A 19,150-nucleotide genomic window follows, 5' to 3' on the forward strand; every position below is an offset into this window, starting at 1 on the left:
GGTTATCCTTAGAGAGCGGGGAATGAAGACAGAGAAATGTGAGGGGTGGGGGACCTTACAGTGACCCAGATAAAAGGCCAAGACCCAACTCAAGTATCCAGTTCCAAGTCCACGACTCTACCCACCGCGCCAGGCTGCATTGTCCTCCCAGCATCTGTGGCTGAGCTCCTTTGGAGCCTGAGAACGAGGAGAAAGCCCTTGTGTGGCACAGGCTAAGTCCCAGTCAGGGGCTGAGCCTGGTGTGTGGCCGGGTCTGATCATCCTGGCCAGTCCTTCATCATCACGGTGGCTCTCTGAGGCAGTGATGCCCACACTGAGCTTGAGATCTGAGGGGGCAGGGTTAGAACAGTGAGCACCAGGGTCTTCCAGGTGGGCGGAGAGCTGGAGCATAAGGGTTTAAGGCTCATGAAAGGGACATGAGTCCAGTATGGTTGGAGCAAACTGATGAACCATTGGAAGAATTTTGGGGAGAGCCATTTTTTTTTATTTGGTTTTGGGGTAGAGCGAATGTTTTATACGGAATCAAATTTGCATTTTTAGAAAGCTCTTTGGCTGCAAGCCTGGAGGGGGCAGGAGGAAGGATGTGAAAATATGGGTTCTGAGGCCAATGCAGGGGTCCAAGGTGCGGGTTTGGGCAGGGGACGAGGGAGCTGGCAGAAGAGATGAAAAGAGGTGTATGGAGAAGGCGTGTGTTTGGAATACAAAACTGCATTTGTAAGAATCGGGTTTGGGGGTGAAGGGGAAATCCATGAACCCCTTGGTGTTCTGGTTATCTTGCTTGCTTAGATGGGGGTGGTATTCTTGGAGAGGCGTGCGGAGGGATTCTGCATTTGGTTTTGATATCTTTGAGGGTCATCCTACAGGGCATTAAATGACTTGCTTAACACCCCAAGGGTTGTGGGGAAAGAGTATGGACAGGTGGAAAGAATTTTGTCAGCCTTCAGCCGTGTGCGCGGACCCTCACCCTCGGCGGGAGGGAAGGTGGGGTTCGCCTTGCTCCTGTGCCGCAGGCTTCGGATTCTGACAGTCTGGTAGCCATCCCTGACCTCCACCACCCCACCCCACCCCCCACTCCGTCTGGGGCTGGGGGCTCATGACGTCAACAGCCTCCTCCTCTCTGGTTTCCGACAGTCGGTGGAAAAACGGAAACTGCGCGGAGAGGGGCGCCGCCCGAAATAGCATCTGGTGCCTGTCGGTCAGCGCTCTGTCCGAGCGTCCAGGAGCTAGTGAGGCGGCTGGCGGGCCCGCCAGGAAATGCCACCCCTCCTCTGCCCGCCCCAAGCAGGGCAGGGGGGCAGGAAACTCGGAGCGCCTGGGCTGGGGGGGGTGGCGAAAGGGGGGAGGGGCGGCGGGTCCCACACTGTGGTCAGTCTGGAGTCCAGTCCTGGGGTGAAGCGGGGAACAGACCAGGCTGGCGTTAGGCCTGAGCTGCTAACAGAGCTGTCTTCCCACCCCACCCCACCCTACCCCACCCCCAAAGGCTGAGTTCTTCCTACACCCTGAATCCCAGACTATGTACATTTTTCACGTGTTTCTGCCTAGCCTCACTGTAGATCCGAGCTGATTTTTAGGCTCCCTCCCCAGCTTCCCTGGGGTGATGCGGTGTGTGCGCAGTACCAGACCAGTCATGTTTATTTTCAATGCATTTATGCAGCGCCTATGTGCCAGGTACTTATTGTCCTAGGCCTCACGCATGTTAATTCAAGTTAATTAACCATCACGCACCTCCAAGTTAACCCTTACACCAACCCAGCACAGCTCGAACTCTGTTACCTCCATTTTGTAGGTACCTAAGGAAGGCGCAGAGAGGTTGAGCAGGTGGCTGAGAACACCCAGCTGGTGAGTGGTGGTCTTCACACCTGGGGTTGTCTGGCTTCAGCCTGTGGTGCTTCCAAGGGTAGCGCAACAAGTCCAATGGTCAGGCGGTCCTGAGTCCCCATCCCTGCGCCTCTACCTGCCAACTGGGTGTTTAAAGGAAAGTTAGTTAGTTTCTGGGTTTTACTTTCCTCCTGTAAAGGAAGGAGATAATTGACCATGCATCATTGTGTTCTTGGGATTATTTTTAAAGGTAAAAACTGAGAGGAAGTGATGTCATTATTTCTCCTTTTCACCGCCATATGACCAGGGTCTCCATTTTTGGCTCCCTTCCTGGTCCTGGGATTCCAAGCTTGTACAAGTGGGGAGAGTCAGCCCTGTGCTTCCAAGCACCAACACTACCATCACAATTCTCAGGGATGAAAGGACTTCATTCCAAATCAGTGATTCTCAAAGTGGACCATCAGCATCACCTGGGAACTTAGAAATGTAAATCCCCTAGAGCTCCGTGCCTGCTAAATCAGAAACTCCAGCGATGTAAAAAAATCCGTTTTGGGCCTCCCAGTGGCGCGCCAGGGGTTAAGGCTCAGCACTGTGAAGTTGTCTGAGGTCACTGCAGCAGGAGTTCCATCCCCAGCCAGGGAGCTGTCCCAAATGGTGCAGTAGTCCTCTCCTGTCTTGCCCGCTGCTTCCCTGGGTAGTGCTCCCCACTCTGTCTCTGGTGAATCCTTTCACACATACCCCCACCTCTGGCCTACACCCCAGCTCTTGTATGCATAAATAAAATCTTTTTAAAAAATCTGTTTTAACAAGCCTCCAGATGATTTCTGATGTACATAAAAAATGTGAGAAAACTGCTCTCGTTTACAACCCTCATCTGTAGTAAAGGCCAGTGTGCAATGGTTGAATGTATTAAAGCACTGCACTGCCTTGAAGCCATTTCCTTTTCTCTAGCCTGTGCTTGCAGGAACACATAGAAGACTGAAACTGCTCCCAGACATAGAGGTAGGCGTTTGCCTGAGCTCCTCTCCTTCTTATGAGCAGAGAACCCCAGAGTTTGTTTACCAATGGCTTTGTTCCCAGAGCTGTTAGTAAAAGACAATGTGTTCAGCCACCTACCCTCTACCTGGCAAAGAGTTGCTGGCGATCACCCCCGGGCTGGTGTATACACTTACATACTTATGGGCAGGACCCCTGCATGGCTGAAGGTTAGATGTACTGAGACCTGGTATATGCCTGCCCTGCTCCTCACTTCATCCTCCACAAGAACCCTGCTGGTTGCTAGTGTGAGCCCCACTTTATTTTCCAAATTATGTACATTGAAGTAGTCTTCCATCTTTGTGTCTGCTCCAGGGTTATAGATTCAAACCTCTACAAATACATACGTTCACAGCCTGCCCAGCACTAGTGCCCTTCACCTTGTTCCATTGAGCCCCCCACCAGCTACCACCCCATCACCATCCCACCACCCATTGCCTCAGTTTTGCAGTCAGATGGTTTGGTTTTGACTGATACTTTGTTATGTTTCTCTATATTCCACCTATAAGTGAGACCATCCTGTATTTGTCTTTGTCCTTCTGATTTATTTCACTGAACATTATTCTCTCCAATTCCATCCATGACAGCAGTTTGTCCTTTTTTATAGCTGAGTAGTATTTCATCATATATTTGCCATATTTTTCTGATCTAGTCCTCTGTACTTGGGCATTTAGGCTGTTTCCATAACTCAGCTAATGTGAACATAGCTGTAATGAATGTAGTAGTACATATGGCCCTTATATTTAGTGTTTTTATATTCTTTGAATAGATACGTAGGAAGTGCTGGCGATCCCCACTGTAGAAATGAGGAAACAGGCTCATCTCACCCAGAGCCACTCAGCTGGTCAGCACTCATGTCTGCTTAGACCTAATGTTCTCTCCACTCCTGTTTGCTGTAGTTAAATATTTGCTGCATTGGGAGAATGACATAAAAATCTTCAGCACTTTGGATAGCATTGTGATCTATACTACTTTATGTTCCTCATTGCCTTAAAAGATAAAAAAAAAAAGGCAAAAATTTCATTAAAACATGCGCAAACTTGCATTAGGGAAACACAAATCTACCAAGATATACTATGACACATCCACTTAAATGGTCAATACATGAAAGGCTGACAACACCAAATATTAGTGAGGATGTGGAGCAACTGGAATTCCCATTCATTGTTGAAGGGGATGTAAAGATCACACAATCACCTTGAGGAATACTTTGGCAGTTCCTTATAAACATGAAGTTTATAAATATATGATATTTGTATAAACATACAATATTTGTATAAATATACAATTATTTGAGAGAACTGAAAAATATATATCCACAAATATTCACAGCAGCTTTTCTCATAATAACTAAAAAGTAGAAGCAATACAAATGTCTACCATCTGGTGCATGGATAAACACTTTGGTATATTCACACAATAGAATACTACTCAGCAATAAAAAAGGATATGGCATAACTTCAAAGATATTTTGCTCAGTGAAAGAGGCCAAACTGAAGTACATAGCATATGATTCCATTTATCTAGAATTCTAGAAAAGACAAAGCTAGTCTATAATGACAGATCAGATCAGGGATGATGGCAGAAAGGAGATGACTGAAATATTCTCTGTTTAATGGCAGTGGTGGTTATGAGTGTGTGCATGTCAAAACTCAATACATGGTGCACTTATAATAGGACTTTTGTGTTGTATTCCTCAATAAAGTTGAGTACAAACATTGTCTGTAGCCTGGCTTCAGTCTTATCTCATCCAGGAAGCCTTCCCTGATCAATACTGCTCCAGCCTCCATTGATCTCTCTCTCTCCCATCTTGCTGTCCTGATTAGCATGTCCCAGAGGCCTTCACTACCATCCAGTTCATGCTGCTCAGGGCCAAGCACAGGTGGACAACAGAGGAACTGAAATGATGGTGTTTCGAAAAGTGCCACATACGCTAGGGACAAGGGTCACTTCTTCCTCTGACCCTGAGCTTCCCCATCTGTACTAGGGATGGGGTGAGGGGACCACAAAGATCTGGCTCTTTCTCTTATCTCTTATCACTCTTTCACTCCGCTTCTCATGTCTGCCATCTTTATCTCAAGCCCTCGCTCTCGTTTTCTCTCGCTCTGCTCTTCTTTCCTGCCTCCGGCCCTGTGTCTCTGGCCCAGTCTTTAATCTGGCTCTCATCTTAGCCTCCTTCCTCTTTTTTGGTCTCTGCTGAGCCTCTCAGTGAAAACGCCAGTTCCCCAAAGGTGCCTGTAGAAACATGGCATCCCATTCTCTAGTCACATTTCTAACAAGTTGGACCCGATAGAAAGTCATCAGCTGGTCTGTCAGCTACATGGTGTGTTGTGAGGGGACCATGGAAAGGATGGAAAGGGAAGGGGAGAATTTTTAAAGCCATTGTTCAGAAGACACACAGGCCTACTAACTATCACACAGTGCTGAATCACCCGGAGAGGCTGTGGCCGGAGGCCCTCTGGTCAGTATGTCCCAGTCCTATGTGCCCAGTGCAGAACCCATGCATAGAAACAGAAACGGATGGTGTGGTGAGGAGTAGAGGACTGATTGCCAGGCTGCCCTGGCATAGAATTCCTTTTAATGGCTTAGTAGCTAAGTAATGGCCCTTTTTTAAAAAAAATCTTTATTTTTATTTATTTATGCATACAAGAACAGGGGTGTAGACCAGAGGTGTGTATGTGTGGGGGGTGGTTTGAGAGGCTTTACCAGAGACAGAATGGGGAACAGAACAGGCAGGTCTACTGAAATACACTGCTAAGGGGAGTAGTGGGTGGGTCAGGAGAGGTCTGCTGCACCATGTGGGTAGCTCCCTAGCAGGGGCTGAGGATTGAACTCATGTCAGCACTGGCTGGTGATAGCTTGATAGTGCTGAGACTTTAACCCTTGAGCCACCAGGGAGGCCCCAGTAATGATCCTTAGTAGTAGTAATGGTCCTAAGCAAGTTACATCACTCCTTGGGCCCTAGTTTCATCATCTCTCAAATGGGGTAAAAATAATACATAATTCACAGAACTGTTGAAAAGATTGAGACATATATAAAGAACTCAGCACAAAATAGAAGCCTCTACTCCATAGCAAGCTCTGTCATCAGACCTAGGAATACTAAGGTGGAAGAGTCAGACACAAAAGCAGAGAATTATAGTGTAGCTTAATACGTAGTCTACCGGAGAGGAGGGTACAAAATGCTCTGGGAACCAGAAGTTCTGTGTGTGTGTGTGTGTGTGTGTGTGTGTGACAGAGAGAGAGAGAGAGAGAGAGAGAGAGAGAGAGAGAGAGAGAGAGAGAGAGAGAGAGATTTCAGCCAGGGCTGGAAAAGATCAGACTAGACTAGAAAGGGTGCCATCCATCATGGACTGTGAGTAACTGGTCTGGAAAGCTGGTCTGGAAAGGCAATAGCAAGTGCAGAGACCCAGGGATGGGAAGTGAAGGGCACATGTGGAGGTGAGAAGCTCAGTGAGATTGTGGCTCACTTTGTGGTAGATGGCTGAGGATAGTGTGCCTGGGCAGCCAAAGCACACACCCACCCAGCTTCATTCATTCATTTTATTCCACACTCACTAAGCACCTAGTTTGTGCCAGACAAAATTCTAGGTGTCTGGATGACAAAGGTGAATGACATGCTCCCCTTTCTTGGATAGCATGTCCTGTACTAGGCTAAGGAATCTAGGTTATTCCTCACTCTATTACAGTGGTGGAGAGGCAATCACCCACCCTCTCTGGAACTGCCACTTCATTTGCACAGTGGGCCTAGCCCCTGCTATTTGTTTATTTTATTTTTTTAAAAAAGATTTATTTATTTATTTATACAAGCACTGGGTACAGTCAGAAGCGCGGGAGGGTGAGAGAATTCACCAGAGCCAGAGCAGGGAGCAGAGCAGGCAGAAGGACCGAAGTACACTGCTGAGGGGAGCAGCGGGTGGCAGGAGAGGTCTGCGCGCCATGTGGGACCCTTCTCCGGTGGCCAGGGAGCAGCCGGGGATTGAACCGGCGCTGCAGAGGCTGCGGGCAGCTCCGCAACCCAGTGCTCAACCTCTGAGCCACCGGGGAGGCCCTATTTGTTCATTTTCTTTTTTTTCTTTTTTTTTTTTTTATTTTATAGAGGCATGTTTTTCATTTATTTATTTATTTAATTTGTTTTTGTTTATACATGCACTGGGTACAGTCAGAAGCGCGGGAGGGTGAGAGAATTCACCAGAGCCAGAGCGGGGAGCAGAGCAGGCAGAAGGACCGAAGTACACTGCTGAGGGGAGCAGCGGGCGGCAGGAGAGGTCTGCGCGCCATGTGGGACCCTCCTCAGGTGGCTGGGGAGCAGCCGGGGATCGAACCGGCGCCACAGAGGCCGCGGGCAGCTTCGCAACCCAGCGCTCAACCGCTGTGCCACCGGGGAGGCCCCCTATTTGTTCATTTTAAACAGACACTTTTTGAGCAGTGGTCCGGGCCCTGTACTGCTTGCTGGGGATGGGGCGCACTAAGAGCCCATCTGGGCTGCCCTCACGGAGCTGAGGTGCACATCTACTTTGGCTTTGGAGAACTGAAAGGAATGGAATGAAACTGGAAGGAAAGGAATTGAACTCAGGGTTTAGGGCAGCACCTGGTTGGGCCCTTTGCCTCTCCTGGCTCACTCCCAGCACTCCTGTCTCTTGATACCCCAGGACTGCTTGCTGGGGCCCTGATGCACTGGGCAGCAGGGCAAGGGAAAGGGGCAGGGTGAAGACCTTGAGGAGACATGGACTTTGGGTACCCTGGAATTCCAGAAGAGCAGTCCAGCAGTCCAGCAGACAATCCAGCAGACAGTCCAGCCTCTGGACCCTTCTCCTGTGCCGCTTAAACATCCCTTCAACATGACTCCAACCACACTTATCTGGGTGCCTGTATGCCCCACTTAGCCCCACAAAGACAGGGACTATCTGGTCTGTCTATGTGCCAGCATATCACAGACAGAAAGGAGCACCACAAATGTATGTTGAAGAGACAAGAGACAGAGACAGAGCAGGAGAGAGAAACTGAGGGGAGGGACACCACCCAGCAGGAACTGGCCAGTCCTCCTGGGGCTAGAAACCAGCCATAGAGAATGTGCAAGTGTATCCTGTAAGCCCTTGTAGTAGAGATAAATGGCTCCATGATTACAAGGGCTGAGCCACAGCCCCTTCCTGGGGTGGCCCAGGAAATGCAGGCTTTGAAGGGGGGAGGGAGGTAGTGTGCTGCTGGCTAGGTGGGGGGAGGGGAGTGCAGGCAGCAGGGTGTGGAGGGTCACAGTGCAGATGTGTGGTCCAAATGAGAGTGGGAGGGTAGGAATTTGGTGCAGGTTAGATGGATGATTCTCCCACGTGAGAGATGACTGAGATGTATGCACAAATGCATTTTGGGAACATGCAGGACTTGTTTTCACTAGACAACGAGTCTTACGTGGTTCCACTTTCCAGGAGCTCCCAGCCATGGGTACACATAACCAACATGCAAGCAGCTTGTAATAAATCTGTCAGAGGAGGAGGACCAGAGAGAAGGTTATGGAAAGTCAGAGAAGGAAAATATCACCCCTCAAGAGGATTCCAGATGGGGAGAGGACATGGGTGGGGACAGCCTGTACTCTAGGGTTTGAAGGGCACACAGGGCTTCTGAAACTACGGAGGGCTTAGAGGCAAAGGGAACATGAGCAAAGAAGAAGGCTGGGGTGCACACGCTTGTACACTACCTTTCCTTCCCTTTCTAGCACAAGGGGAGAAAGGGAGGGTCTAGGTTTGACTGCTTGACACCTAACTTACTGACCCCATTATCAAGGCATACAATGGTTTGGAAGGCTTGAGCCCCGAGTGCTGGGCCCTGCTCTGTGCTCACTAAGCTGTGGGAACTGGATCCAGCAAGTCCATTTTCTTCTTTGGGCCTCAGTGTCCTCATTTGTACAATGAGGGCCCTGCAGCTCAGAAACATCAGACACCTGGTGTCATCTTTTCCACTGTGTTTGTAACTAATCCCTCTTGCCCACCTGGTCTCAAACCTCCTACGAAGAGGCAGGACATAGGGCTCTCCCCAAATCCATCCTTTTCCTGGAGTTCAGCCCCTGGCCAGGAAGTGGGAAAGCAGGATTTCCTCTGAGGATGTTCTCTGTGACCCAGACAGTTCCGGTTTGGGGAGCGTAGAGGAGACAGAGAGCCTCACCCAGGCTTCCAAACCCGAAAGCCCCTTTTGTGGGTTTGATGTTTTTCTGCCACACTGGACTTTGAACTGCCTAAAAACAGGGAATGTGTCATTCAAAGCTGAAGAATGCTTGGTACCACTTGGGACAGATGTCACTCAACATTTTGGTGGGGAAGACTGAATCCTCTTTGTATTTTTAAAATTTTTATGCAAAGTAGGGCAATCTCCTTTTCCTCATCTCTGCCTGTGGAAATCATTCAAAATCCTCCAAGGTCTGACTCCACTTGCAGAAGCCTTTCCCTCTGGGCTTGTAAACCACGGCTCACACTGCGCTGGATCACATGGCACATAATCACAGTATGTCAGAGATGCATGGCTAGCACTGTCACCTCCAGAACAGAGAAACTGAGGTCTACTGATAGGAGGTGACTTGCTCAATGTCACAGATTTGAGCCAAAGCAATGACGAGGGGAACCCATTGTGACTGATAGCTCATTCAGTGTTCCACTTGTATGTTTTCTCCCTTTCCAATCCTCGTATCCTGCCCTCAAGACCCTCCAATGCTGTAGACCTATTCACTCTGTGCTTTCCAACAAGCTATTCCTTCCATCAGAAAGATCGCCCGTTCTCCTTCTCTTCCCTATATTGCTCCTGCAAGATTCTGGGAAAACGTCACCATCCTTGTGGAACAGTCTCAAAATAACCCACCGCCAAGCTTCTCCGATATAATCTCACACATTCTATTTATTATCAGCACTGACCTCACTGTTTGCATGTCTCTCCCTCATTGGACTGACTTATTTCGAAGCAAGTTTGTCTTGTTCATCACCCGATGCTGAGAGCTGAGCTTGTGCCCATTCTGAATCAGTATCCTCTACCTGTTGAATGATGAGGGGAATAAATGGTGCTGATGAGAGGAAGAGCAAAAGGTAGTGGCTCTTGCTGGGCTAGATGCTATGGAAGGACCTAGGCTGATGTCCCTGACCCCGTTATACCCAACAGTGTCTGTCTCTTAGCTTGGGGGTGGGGTAGGGAGAGGATTAACTATGCCTACCATACACACTTCAGTCAGGTTTTGGTTGTGAGAATTCTGAGGAAATATTTGCGGAAGCACTTGAAAAGTATGAAGCAGTCTGCAACTTTAAGACATTATCATTACATTTATTTTGCAGACATAAAATCCTCTCATTTAATCTAGGAGGCTCAGAAAGGTTCTGCCCCCATGAGTAATGTCTAGAAAACAAGAGCACAGAAAAACCTTTTGTTCCTTTAATTTCCTGAGCCCAATACAGTAGCTCACCACCGCATTGTAAAATCACTAAAGTTTATAAATCTTTGAACATTAACATAGCTGGGGTTGCTAATTTCAGGACTCGAGTAAAAATAGAAGTTTCTGGTCTTGGCTGAAGGGTGAAGGGACCCTTTCATGGAAGAAAAAAGGCAGGGCAACTAGGAGAACAGCATTGACTATAGTATTCAGAATCATCTTTGAGCTTGAGGTCTGTTTCTTATGGAAAGTGCTTCCTGAATAGAACTGAGAAAGTTTATTTTGCAGTGGCTTAATAAGAGCTTGAGCCCTGGAGTTAAAACTCGAATCTCTGTTAGCAACTTATTTGGTTACTTCCCTAAGGCTGTTCTCTCAACTAGGAGGGTGACACACCAGCTGGGTCAGCAGGAGGCTTAGATGGATGAATGCTTGGGAAGGGCTCTGCACAGCATCCTATAAACACGTGATAAGCCTAAAAAGATGTGAGCTATCATGATCACACGCTGTGGCTCCTGGAAATCTGAATGTCTCATTGTGGCTTTTCATCATACACTGTTTCCTATTGTTGTGTGACCTGCTTCCAGGTATTCGTTTCTCCTGTCTTTACAGCTGGCAAAGGGCACAGATTATGGGGCTTAGCACAGGCAGAGCACAATGTAGGCAAAGGACAAGTGAGCACAACGTAGCCAGTGAAGGGCACAGTGGTTGAGTGAAGAGACATTTGAAGAAGGTGGGGAGTGGGGCCAATTGGCCGGGACCAGGACTGAAGGATCTGTTTCTCAGAAGGTGGGTAACAGAAGCACTATCATTTTCTTATTCCACTTTAAGTATCACCCACATGTCCATAAACAGTATGCTGTGGGACAGAATAAAAGAAAAAAATTCTGAGAAAATGTCACTCAAGATGCAATCATTTCTAAAGCCTTTTCATCCAATTTTCCCAGTAGTGATTTCCCCAAGATGACTAAAACCTATTACAGTAACAAACTCGACAAATAACTTCCCACAGTAAAACATTCTTCTTAGAGAAATTTTTTAGAGTGGGCTTCAGTGAGTCCTTTTTCTTTGGAGCTGTATTTAGTAAAGACATGTTCTGTGGAATTAACCTGCAGTTTAAATTCAGTCTCAGATAACACAAGTGATGGAATTAGATTTTGCTTAAAAAAACCTCAGGTTCAGTTATTGTTCAGCTAGAGAGGTTCTTGTTTGGTGTGAAAATTACAGGGTTCTCAGTGATAAGTCTAATTAATGAGGCTGTCAGTTAATACACCAACATTCTCTGTTTTTTCAATAATGTGCAATATAAATTGTACCTACATTCAATTCCTGGGTGAAGCATTGAGGGCTAAAGTTAAAAGAGCACACTTGAAGTGGTATCGATAATTCTGTTACTTAAAAATTTACTGCAATGAAACCTGCAAGTGGTCTTTTATCTTACTTATTAAAATAACTCAAGTCCCAAATGAGGCCTCTGGAAGCATCACTGTCACTTATATCTTAACTTAGACATGAAGAGCAATGCCATGGGTCTCTGGGAACAGCAGTCCCAACATTGCTTTACCTGGGCTTGCTAACTGTTGTTTTGTCAGTTGACCTCAGAAGACCCCTGCTGGGTTGAAAGTAGTAAGAGGCCCAAGTCTCTTTCTTTCCATTTTACATATCCAACTTTGAAATAAGGCAAGGACATCTTAACTTCAGCAGCACAACTTCATCTCTCAAGGGAATGAAGACTTTTTTCATTAATCATCATAAATAACCATTTAAAACTTAACCCCTATCAAGGTGGGGGGATAAAGGAAGCAACTATTGTCACACTTGATAACTTAGATGGAACTCAAGGACATTATGCTGAATGAAAATCAATTTCAAGAAGTTACTTTCTGTGTTTCCATTCACATTAACATTCTCAAAATGAAAAAATTCCAGTGAAGAGACCATTGATTGTCAGGGGTTGAGATTTGAGGGAGGGTGTTTGAAAAGGGGAGCTCTAGTTTCTTTGTGGTGATGACTGTGTATCCTGACTGTGGTGATGATTTCTTTCTGTATGCTGACTGTGGTGATGATTATACTAACCTACATGTGACAAAACTGTCATAGTGCTGTACACCAAAAAGTAAATAAATGAGTGTGTGTAGAAACTGGTGAAAACTGGAATGTCTGTGGTATCGTTACTAATATTGTAGCCAATGTCAATTTCTTGGCTGTGATCATTTCCTATGGTTATATAAGACACTGGGGTCCCTGGGTAAATGGTATACCTCAACTCTAAACTTGTAACTATTTAGGAACCTAAAAGTTTTGCTTTTTAAAGTGGGGAATAATAAACTATTGCTGAGGACAAAAGAAAACAGTCGGTGTAGACAATTTTATTTAAGTTCTATTAAAAAATTAAAACATTTGAAAACAAAGTTTATAATACACACTCATACCTAATAATTTTCTTATTCTGTGATAGCTAGTGCTGTATGTTGAAAAGATTACATTAACAACAACCCACCAGATTGCAAAAGATGCATCTTAATTAAGGACATATACACTATTTGTATAAAAGATGTTATTATTTTTTAAAATAAAAGTTTCCCCTTAAATTCAATAAGGGTCGACTCAGCTAATTTAGTCAGGGTCATGATAATGTTATTACCCGTTCTTTTAGGTGATTCTGGGTAAACAGATGCACAGATGCAACACACTAGGAAAAGACTTACTTTTCAAATGGCAGAGTATAAAACAGGAGTCCAGAATCAAAATTCGCCTAAATTTGTTGAAATAACTGATCTCAGGAATTGTTTTTTTAAAAAAGGTTTCAGTGACGCTGAATAACTCTACCTGAACAAAGAGGACTTAGCACCCTACTAGTAAATATCTCATCAGGTCACTTGTTAAGCTCTTTGTAATCAGCTGTTGCCAAGAAACAGGTAACTCCTAGAATGACTAGGAATCCCCAAACTACCCAAAGACACTGGTTTCTTTAAATATCTTCAAGGGACAGTCCATCCTCCTATCAGGAGAGTAGGGAGCTAAATATTTAAAACAATTTTGGCAACTGTCTGAGACGCTTTACATCTAGAAAAGTGCCTACTGAATTCATACTATTCATTTGCTTTAAACTTTCAGAGGGTTTCAAACTTTCAGGGAAAACAGGAATGTCCCTCTCATTTTCTTTCTCAGGATGCGGGGTAAACTCTGCTTTTCCAGGTCGGAGATTCATTGCAGGACTTGGTTTTAGGTTCTTTAATAAGAAGGCTGGGTTTTCATCCAACTGCCGTGTTGCTTTTGGCTGAACAACTTCATTTGTAATATTTTTCAATACTGGCATGTCTGTGTAAGTGCCCACAGAGTCACAGTTATAACAATTAATTATTTCACAGGCATTTCGAGAAGGCTCTTTCTGACAACCAAGTTGTTCAGGTATGGATGTAGGGTTTTGATTCAATAAATGTTCACTCTTGATCTCTGTACTGTCTGGGGGCTCCTCTTCATCTTCACTATTGTCACTGCTTTGTATGAGTCCATATCTCTTCATGTATTTTTTGGTTGCGAATGACATGTTGTTTGGTGAAATTAAACTAAGCCCCACTGTGCTTCTGTCTGTATTAATATGAAAAAGGCTAAAAGATGAGTCACAGTTATTTTGGTTTGATCGAGACAGAGACAGCTGTGACAGCTGATTTTCATTTAAATATTTCAGAGCTATAGCATTTGCTTCCATGCTCAAATCCACACCATTGGGGCTTAAGCCACTCACGCCAACATTAGCAAATGACATGTAGTTTAATCCAGAGATCACTGCTTCAGGGCTGATGCAGGCCAATACACTGAAAGACACAAAGGGGTAGGCTGTCATTTGTCTTGTTTTGAAACTAAACAGTGTTATTCTCAATGTGTTCCATTTCGTGCAAGGAACAAAAAGCCTTCAGCTTTGGCCTTCAGGGTGCTTTTCATCTGAGTTTGATGATCTAGATATATTCAAGAAGGTAATACACGATTCACAGACCGAAACAGAAACACAAATTAGTTTTCCTAAATTTATACATTAGTGATGGTTTTAAGATCAAACACAAGGCACTCATTTTTAGTGAACAGAAAAACCCCTTTACAACAAAATGCTTTATACAATATAATGAAAGAGCCCCAGAGAGTAAGTCAGACCCGATCTCAACTTGCTCTTACTAGCTGTTCAACTTCGTTAAAAATCTATTACAGTTCTTTCACCTGGACACAATGGCAAAGGATAGCTGTTTTATAAGAACTAGAGGAATAGGAGGGATCACAGGGATTATAAAGATCCTCAGAAAACTAAACTACAATCTGTAACACTGTATCTGTAGAAAAACATGTCTAAAATTCTGAACTGCCTTATAAACTTTTAGCATTCCAGTTATATTATAGCCATGTGTGTTAGAATATAATAGTAAATACTGCCAATAAGTACTACTGAGGTACTAAAAATAAAGCATTTATTTTAAGAATCAGTGATCACCTGAGTAGGTGGGATTTGCTTCATTCAGGAAATGATTCACTGAAGTCTATGAAGCACAGTAAAGGCAATGAGAATTCAGAGACACATAAATCTTCCTGGAAAGGTTACCACAAGAACATGCTATAATCTATTAGGAATAAAGTATCCTGAGTACAAAGTATCAATATTCTGATGAGGGGTACAGATGATAGTGACAAGGAAGGTGACATCTAAGTTTAGTTTTGAAGGTTAAGAAGGATTCTGGCAAGATATTGGGTGAAAAAGAATATCCCAGATAAAAGTAACAGGAAGAAACCTTGCAAATGCCAACAGTGGCTAAGCCGGAACTTGGTGAGAGTGGTAGAAGACTGAGTTTATGACACACCATGCAACGATGTAAATTAATCAGACAGGCGGAAAGGATACTCCAAACTTAAGATTTAAGACTACTGACAAAATTTGACTTTCATGTGTTAGAGATGCAACAATTTTTAGTGCAGTTTTATTTTTGATCACAGTAACACAGAGCCAATTAATAAAATAGAAATGATAAACAATTTAAGATGTCTTTGATCTAAATTAGCACAGATCATTAAAAAGGGTAATTTTAATAAAGGATAATTATAATACAGACTAAAAATACTGCTAATGTCAGATACCTCACCTATGGGCTTACATAGCATATTACATCCTTCCTTTTCTTTTTTAAATACCACAATTTGTGCAAGGGATATTGAAATGTATTTCTTATACTTAGTAAATCTAAGAAATATAGGAAATTTCCCATTAAAAAGGTAAAAAAAAATTTTTGAGGGTTGCCACTGCATCATTTAATTAATTGCTGTGTTTACTTGACTGCCAGGCTTTTGTTGTTAGGTTATATTTATATTTATTTATATTATATTTATTGAGGTAATGTTAATTCATATCACAGTACATGTCTTAGAGGATATCAGAATATATTGTAATTGACAAAGATAAATAATCTTTATATCTTCACTGAACTATAAGCTCTGTGAGAGCAAGCTGTCTTTAACAGGTTATATTGCATACCAAGATAGTGCTCATAGCTGGCTCAGAGTAGAAGCTCAATACATACTTATTTACATAAAATGAAAGTACTGGTGAAATAGTGAAACATGTATCTGGTAGAAGTAAAAAGTCTTACTTTCAGAAAGCAATGTAGCAACAGCTTTACAATTTCCCTCCCACTTTGACTTAGTCTGACTATTTCTGAGAGTCTATTCTAAGGAAATAATCCTAAAACTAAAAATTACAATATTGGCAAAAAGAAGTTCATCATAGCAATATTTGAAATAGTAAGAAATTGCAACCAGCTAGACAAGTTCTTTTCATTCTGTCCTGCTTGGTAAGTTATTATATTCCCATTAAAGATGATTCTTAGAAAGGGTTATTACAACCTGGCTTATTTCCCAATATAAAACCTGAAAACAAAAAACAAAACAAAACAAAAACAGAGGTAGGCTGAGCATAAAACAGAAAGCAGCAAAATATAAACCATAATCAGACTTCACCAAAAAAATTTAAACAAACAGAAAACAGAAGAACAAAACAGTCAAAAAACACACAAACAACAAAAAACTCAAAGTTATGGACCCTGGAGTAGAACAGCAGGTTTAAAAAATCATTGGTGAGGGGCCTTGAACACATTGATACTTAATTTCTTCATCTATAAAACAGGAATAAAAACAGTTTCTACATGCCATAGATTGTTAAAAGGATTAAATAAAATAATGCTGCTTAAAACTCTAATACAATTCCTGACACATTCTGAACATTCAATAAATGGTTCCTATTAATACTTCAGAAAAACAGAAGGAAAAGCAAAAGCAAAAGCAAAATTTAGGGCCTCCCCAGTGGCATAGCGGGTTGAGCGCCATCACTGTGAAGCTGTCCGCAGTCACTGCAGCGGGTTCCCAGCCCACTAGGGAGATGCCCAAATGGCGCCGCAGACCTCTCCTGCCTTGCCTGCTGCTCCCCTCAGCAGTGTTTTCAGTCATCTGCCTATTCTGCTCCCAGCTCCGTCTCTCGATGAAACCTCTCACCCTCCCACACTTCTGGCCTGTACCCCAATTCTTGTATAAATAAATAAATCTTTAAAAAAAAAAGAAAAGAAAAATTTAGTAATAACTAGGTTTGGCTGGCACAAACATGTTTTTTGGTCAACTTTTCTAAATTTTCCAAAGTTTTGAAAATAAGCTTATATTACATTACTTTGATAATCAGAACAAAACAAATATCAAATTCTAGTTCTAGAGCTCTATATAATATTTTATATAATTTATACCAGATTATAAAACTTAAACGTTTTCTTTATATGGAAATATAGCTATGGTATTGCAAATTTCTGCCAGGCTATTATTTTAGGAAAATACTTCATAGTCCACAATATTAAATGAAAATTCCTATTTCATAAATGCTAACATGTTTTTAAAAAGCCAAAATTATACAGACAGTAAAACTGTGTTTCCTAAAAAGCTTATTTCTTTTGGTGTTATTACTCCAGATAGCATCTTTTTCATTTTCTAAAATTCCAACCCTGAGCATATATTATTATTATTATTATTATTTTTTTTTTTTTAAAGAGCTCCACACTTTTTTTTAAATTTATTTTATTTATATAAGAGCTGGGGTACAGGCTAGATGCATGGGAGAGTGAGAGGATTCACCAGAGACAGAGCAGGGAACAGAACAGGCAGCCGACCGAAATACACTGCTGAGGCGGGCAGCAGGCAAGACAGGAGAGGTCTGCTCGCTATATGGGTTGCTCCGAGGCCGGCGGGGATTGAACTGGCACTGCAGAGGCTGCGGACAGCTTCATAGCACTGTGCTCAACCGCCTGCGCCACCAGGGAGGCCCGAGCATATATTATTTTATACTATAAATAATATAAATTGTTAAGGTATGAGCAGGATAATCTTGATTAAAACAATTTGATTATGCCACACTGATTTACTGAAAAAGGCTTTATTTTCCATTTCATTCCAGGCATTTAAAACATGAATCAAGTTCATTACTGAAAATATTAATGGCAATATTTCATACCAAAGACATTAAAATAGAGTGGCTGCCTAATGAAGAAAAACATCACATAAAACTAAAGCCCAAAGGCAGTAATGCCAAAATTTAACCATTCCAACAGACATTATATGGCCTCTATCTCACAGTATGGAAACCAGACCTTTGAAAATACTAGCCTCACTTTCCTTCACTGTTGGTAGGAATATAAACTGATACATTGATTTTGGTGGACAATGGTAATTAACCTTTACCAAACTTTACATGCACAAATTTTTTTTTTTTTTTTTTTGTGGGACCCTCGCCAGCGGCCGGGGAACGAACTGGCGCTGCAGAGGCTGCGGGCAGCCTCGCAGCCCAGTGCTCAACGGCTGCGCTACCAGGGGAGGCCCATGCACAAATTTTTTGATCCTGCCTTTGTGTAAGAATCTATCCTATGAAGATATGTGTACATATACCTATAGAATGATGTTCATTCAGCATTGTTTAAGATAAGAAATGACAGATTCAGCCTAAAAGTCCATTAATAAAGGACTGGGATTCACTATATTCCAGTAATGGGAACACAAGAGAATTATGTGCGGTTGTTAAGATGCAGAAGAAACAACTGCATATGTCTACAAGGATTTAAGATATAATGTTAGGCAAAAAAGCCAAACTACAATACTCATCACATACATAATATACTTGAGCATGAAGAACAAAGTTTCTAGAAGAATAAAAAACAGTTAAGAGAAATAATCATGGAGGAGTCAGTTTGGGAGTTGGGGACTTTTGTATTTCATCTGATATTCTCAGTATTGGTATTTTATTTATTTATTTATTTGTTTATTTGTTTATGCATGCATACAAGAACTCGGGTACAGACCAGAGGTGCGGGAGAGTGAGAGGATTCACCAGAGGCAGAGTGGGGAACAGATTGACTGACTGAAACACACTGCTGAGGGGAGCAGCAGGCGAGACAGGAGAGGTCTGCTGCACCATGTGGGTCACCTTCCTGGCTGGGGATCAAATTCATGCTGCAGAAGTTGTGTATAGCTTCATAGTGCTGACGCTTAACCACTTGCACCACCAAGGTGGCCTCGGTATTGGTATTTTTTAAATCATGAGGCTGTATTACTTTTGTAATTAGAAAACAACAGCAAAAATAACAGACAACATGCGAAACTTAGTGATACATTTCCAGATTTGGCCCTCTTTTTAAAAGCAAATATGCACCAAGGCCACCTGGAATGAAGAAGAAACTGAACGGTATGGCCAAAAGGAACTGGTGAGCAATAAGGAAGGTTTGGGTAACTAGACTCTTCAATTCCTACACTAAGTAATGTTTTTGCATTACAGATGGCATAACTGCATAACAGTATGTGCAGTACCTGGCACAGAAAACTGTCACTCCA

At 43.2% G+C, this 19,150-nt stretch overlaps 1 protein-coding gene across 1 annotated transcript in view; it reads right to left on the reverse strand.

Annotated features, from left to right (window-relative positions):
• Nucleotides 1–12,519: 12,519 nt before the first annotated feature.
• STIL (STIL centriolar assembly protein) overlaps nucleotides 12,520–19,150 on the reverse strand; it is a 43,755-nt gene continuing 37,124 nt past the window's right edge. The window contains 1 exon segment of the mRNA XM_037498929.2: nucleotides 12,520–14,070. Within this exon segment, the coding sequence (XP_037354826.1) occupies nucleotides 13,281–14,070 (790 nt within the window). The 3' untranslated portion in view covers nucleotides 12,520–13,280.

Source organism: Talpa occidentalis, unplaced genomic scaffold (assembly GCF_014898055.3).
Source record: "Talpa occidentalis isolate TD23 unplaced genomic scaffold, MPIMG_talOcc4v2.1 talOcc4.9, whole genome shotgun sequence".
Classification (NCBI taxonomy): domain Eukaryota; kingdom Metazoa; phylum Chordata; class Mammalia; order Eulipotyphla; family Talpidae; genus Talpa; species Talpa occidentalis.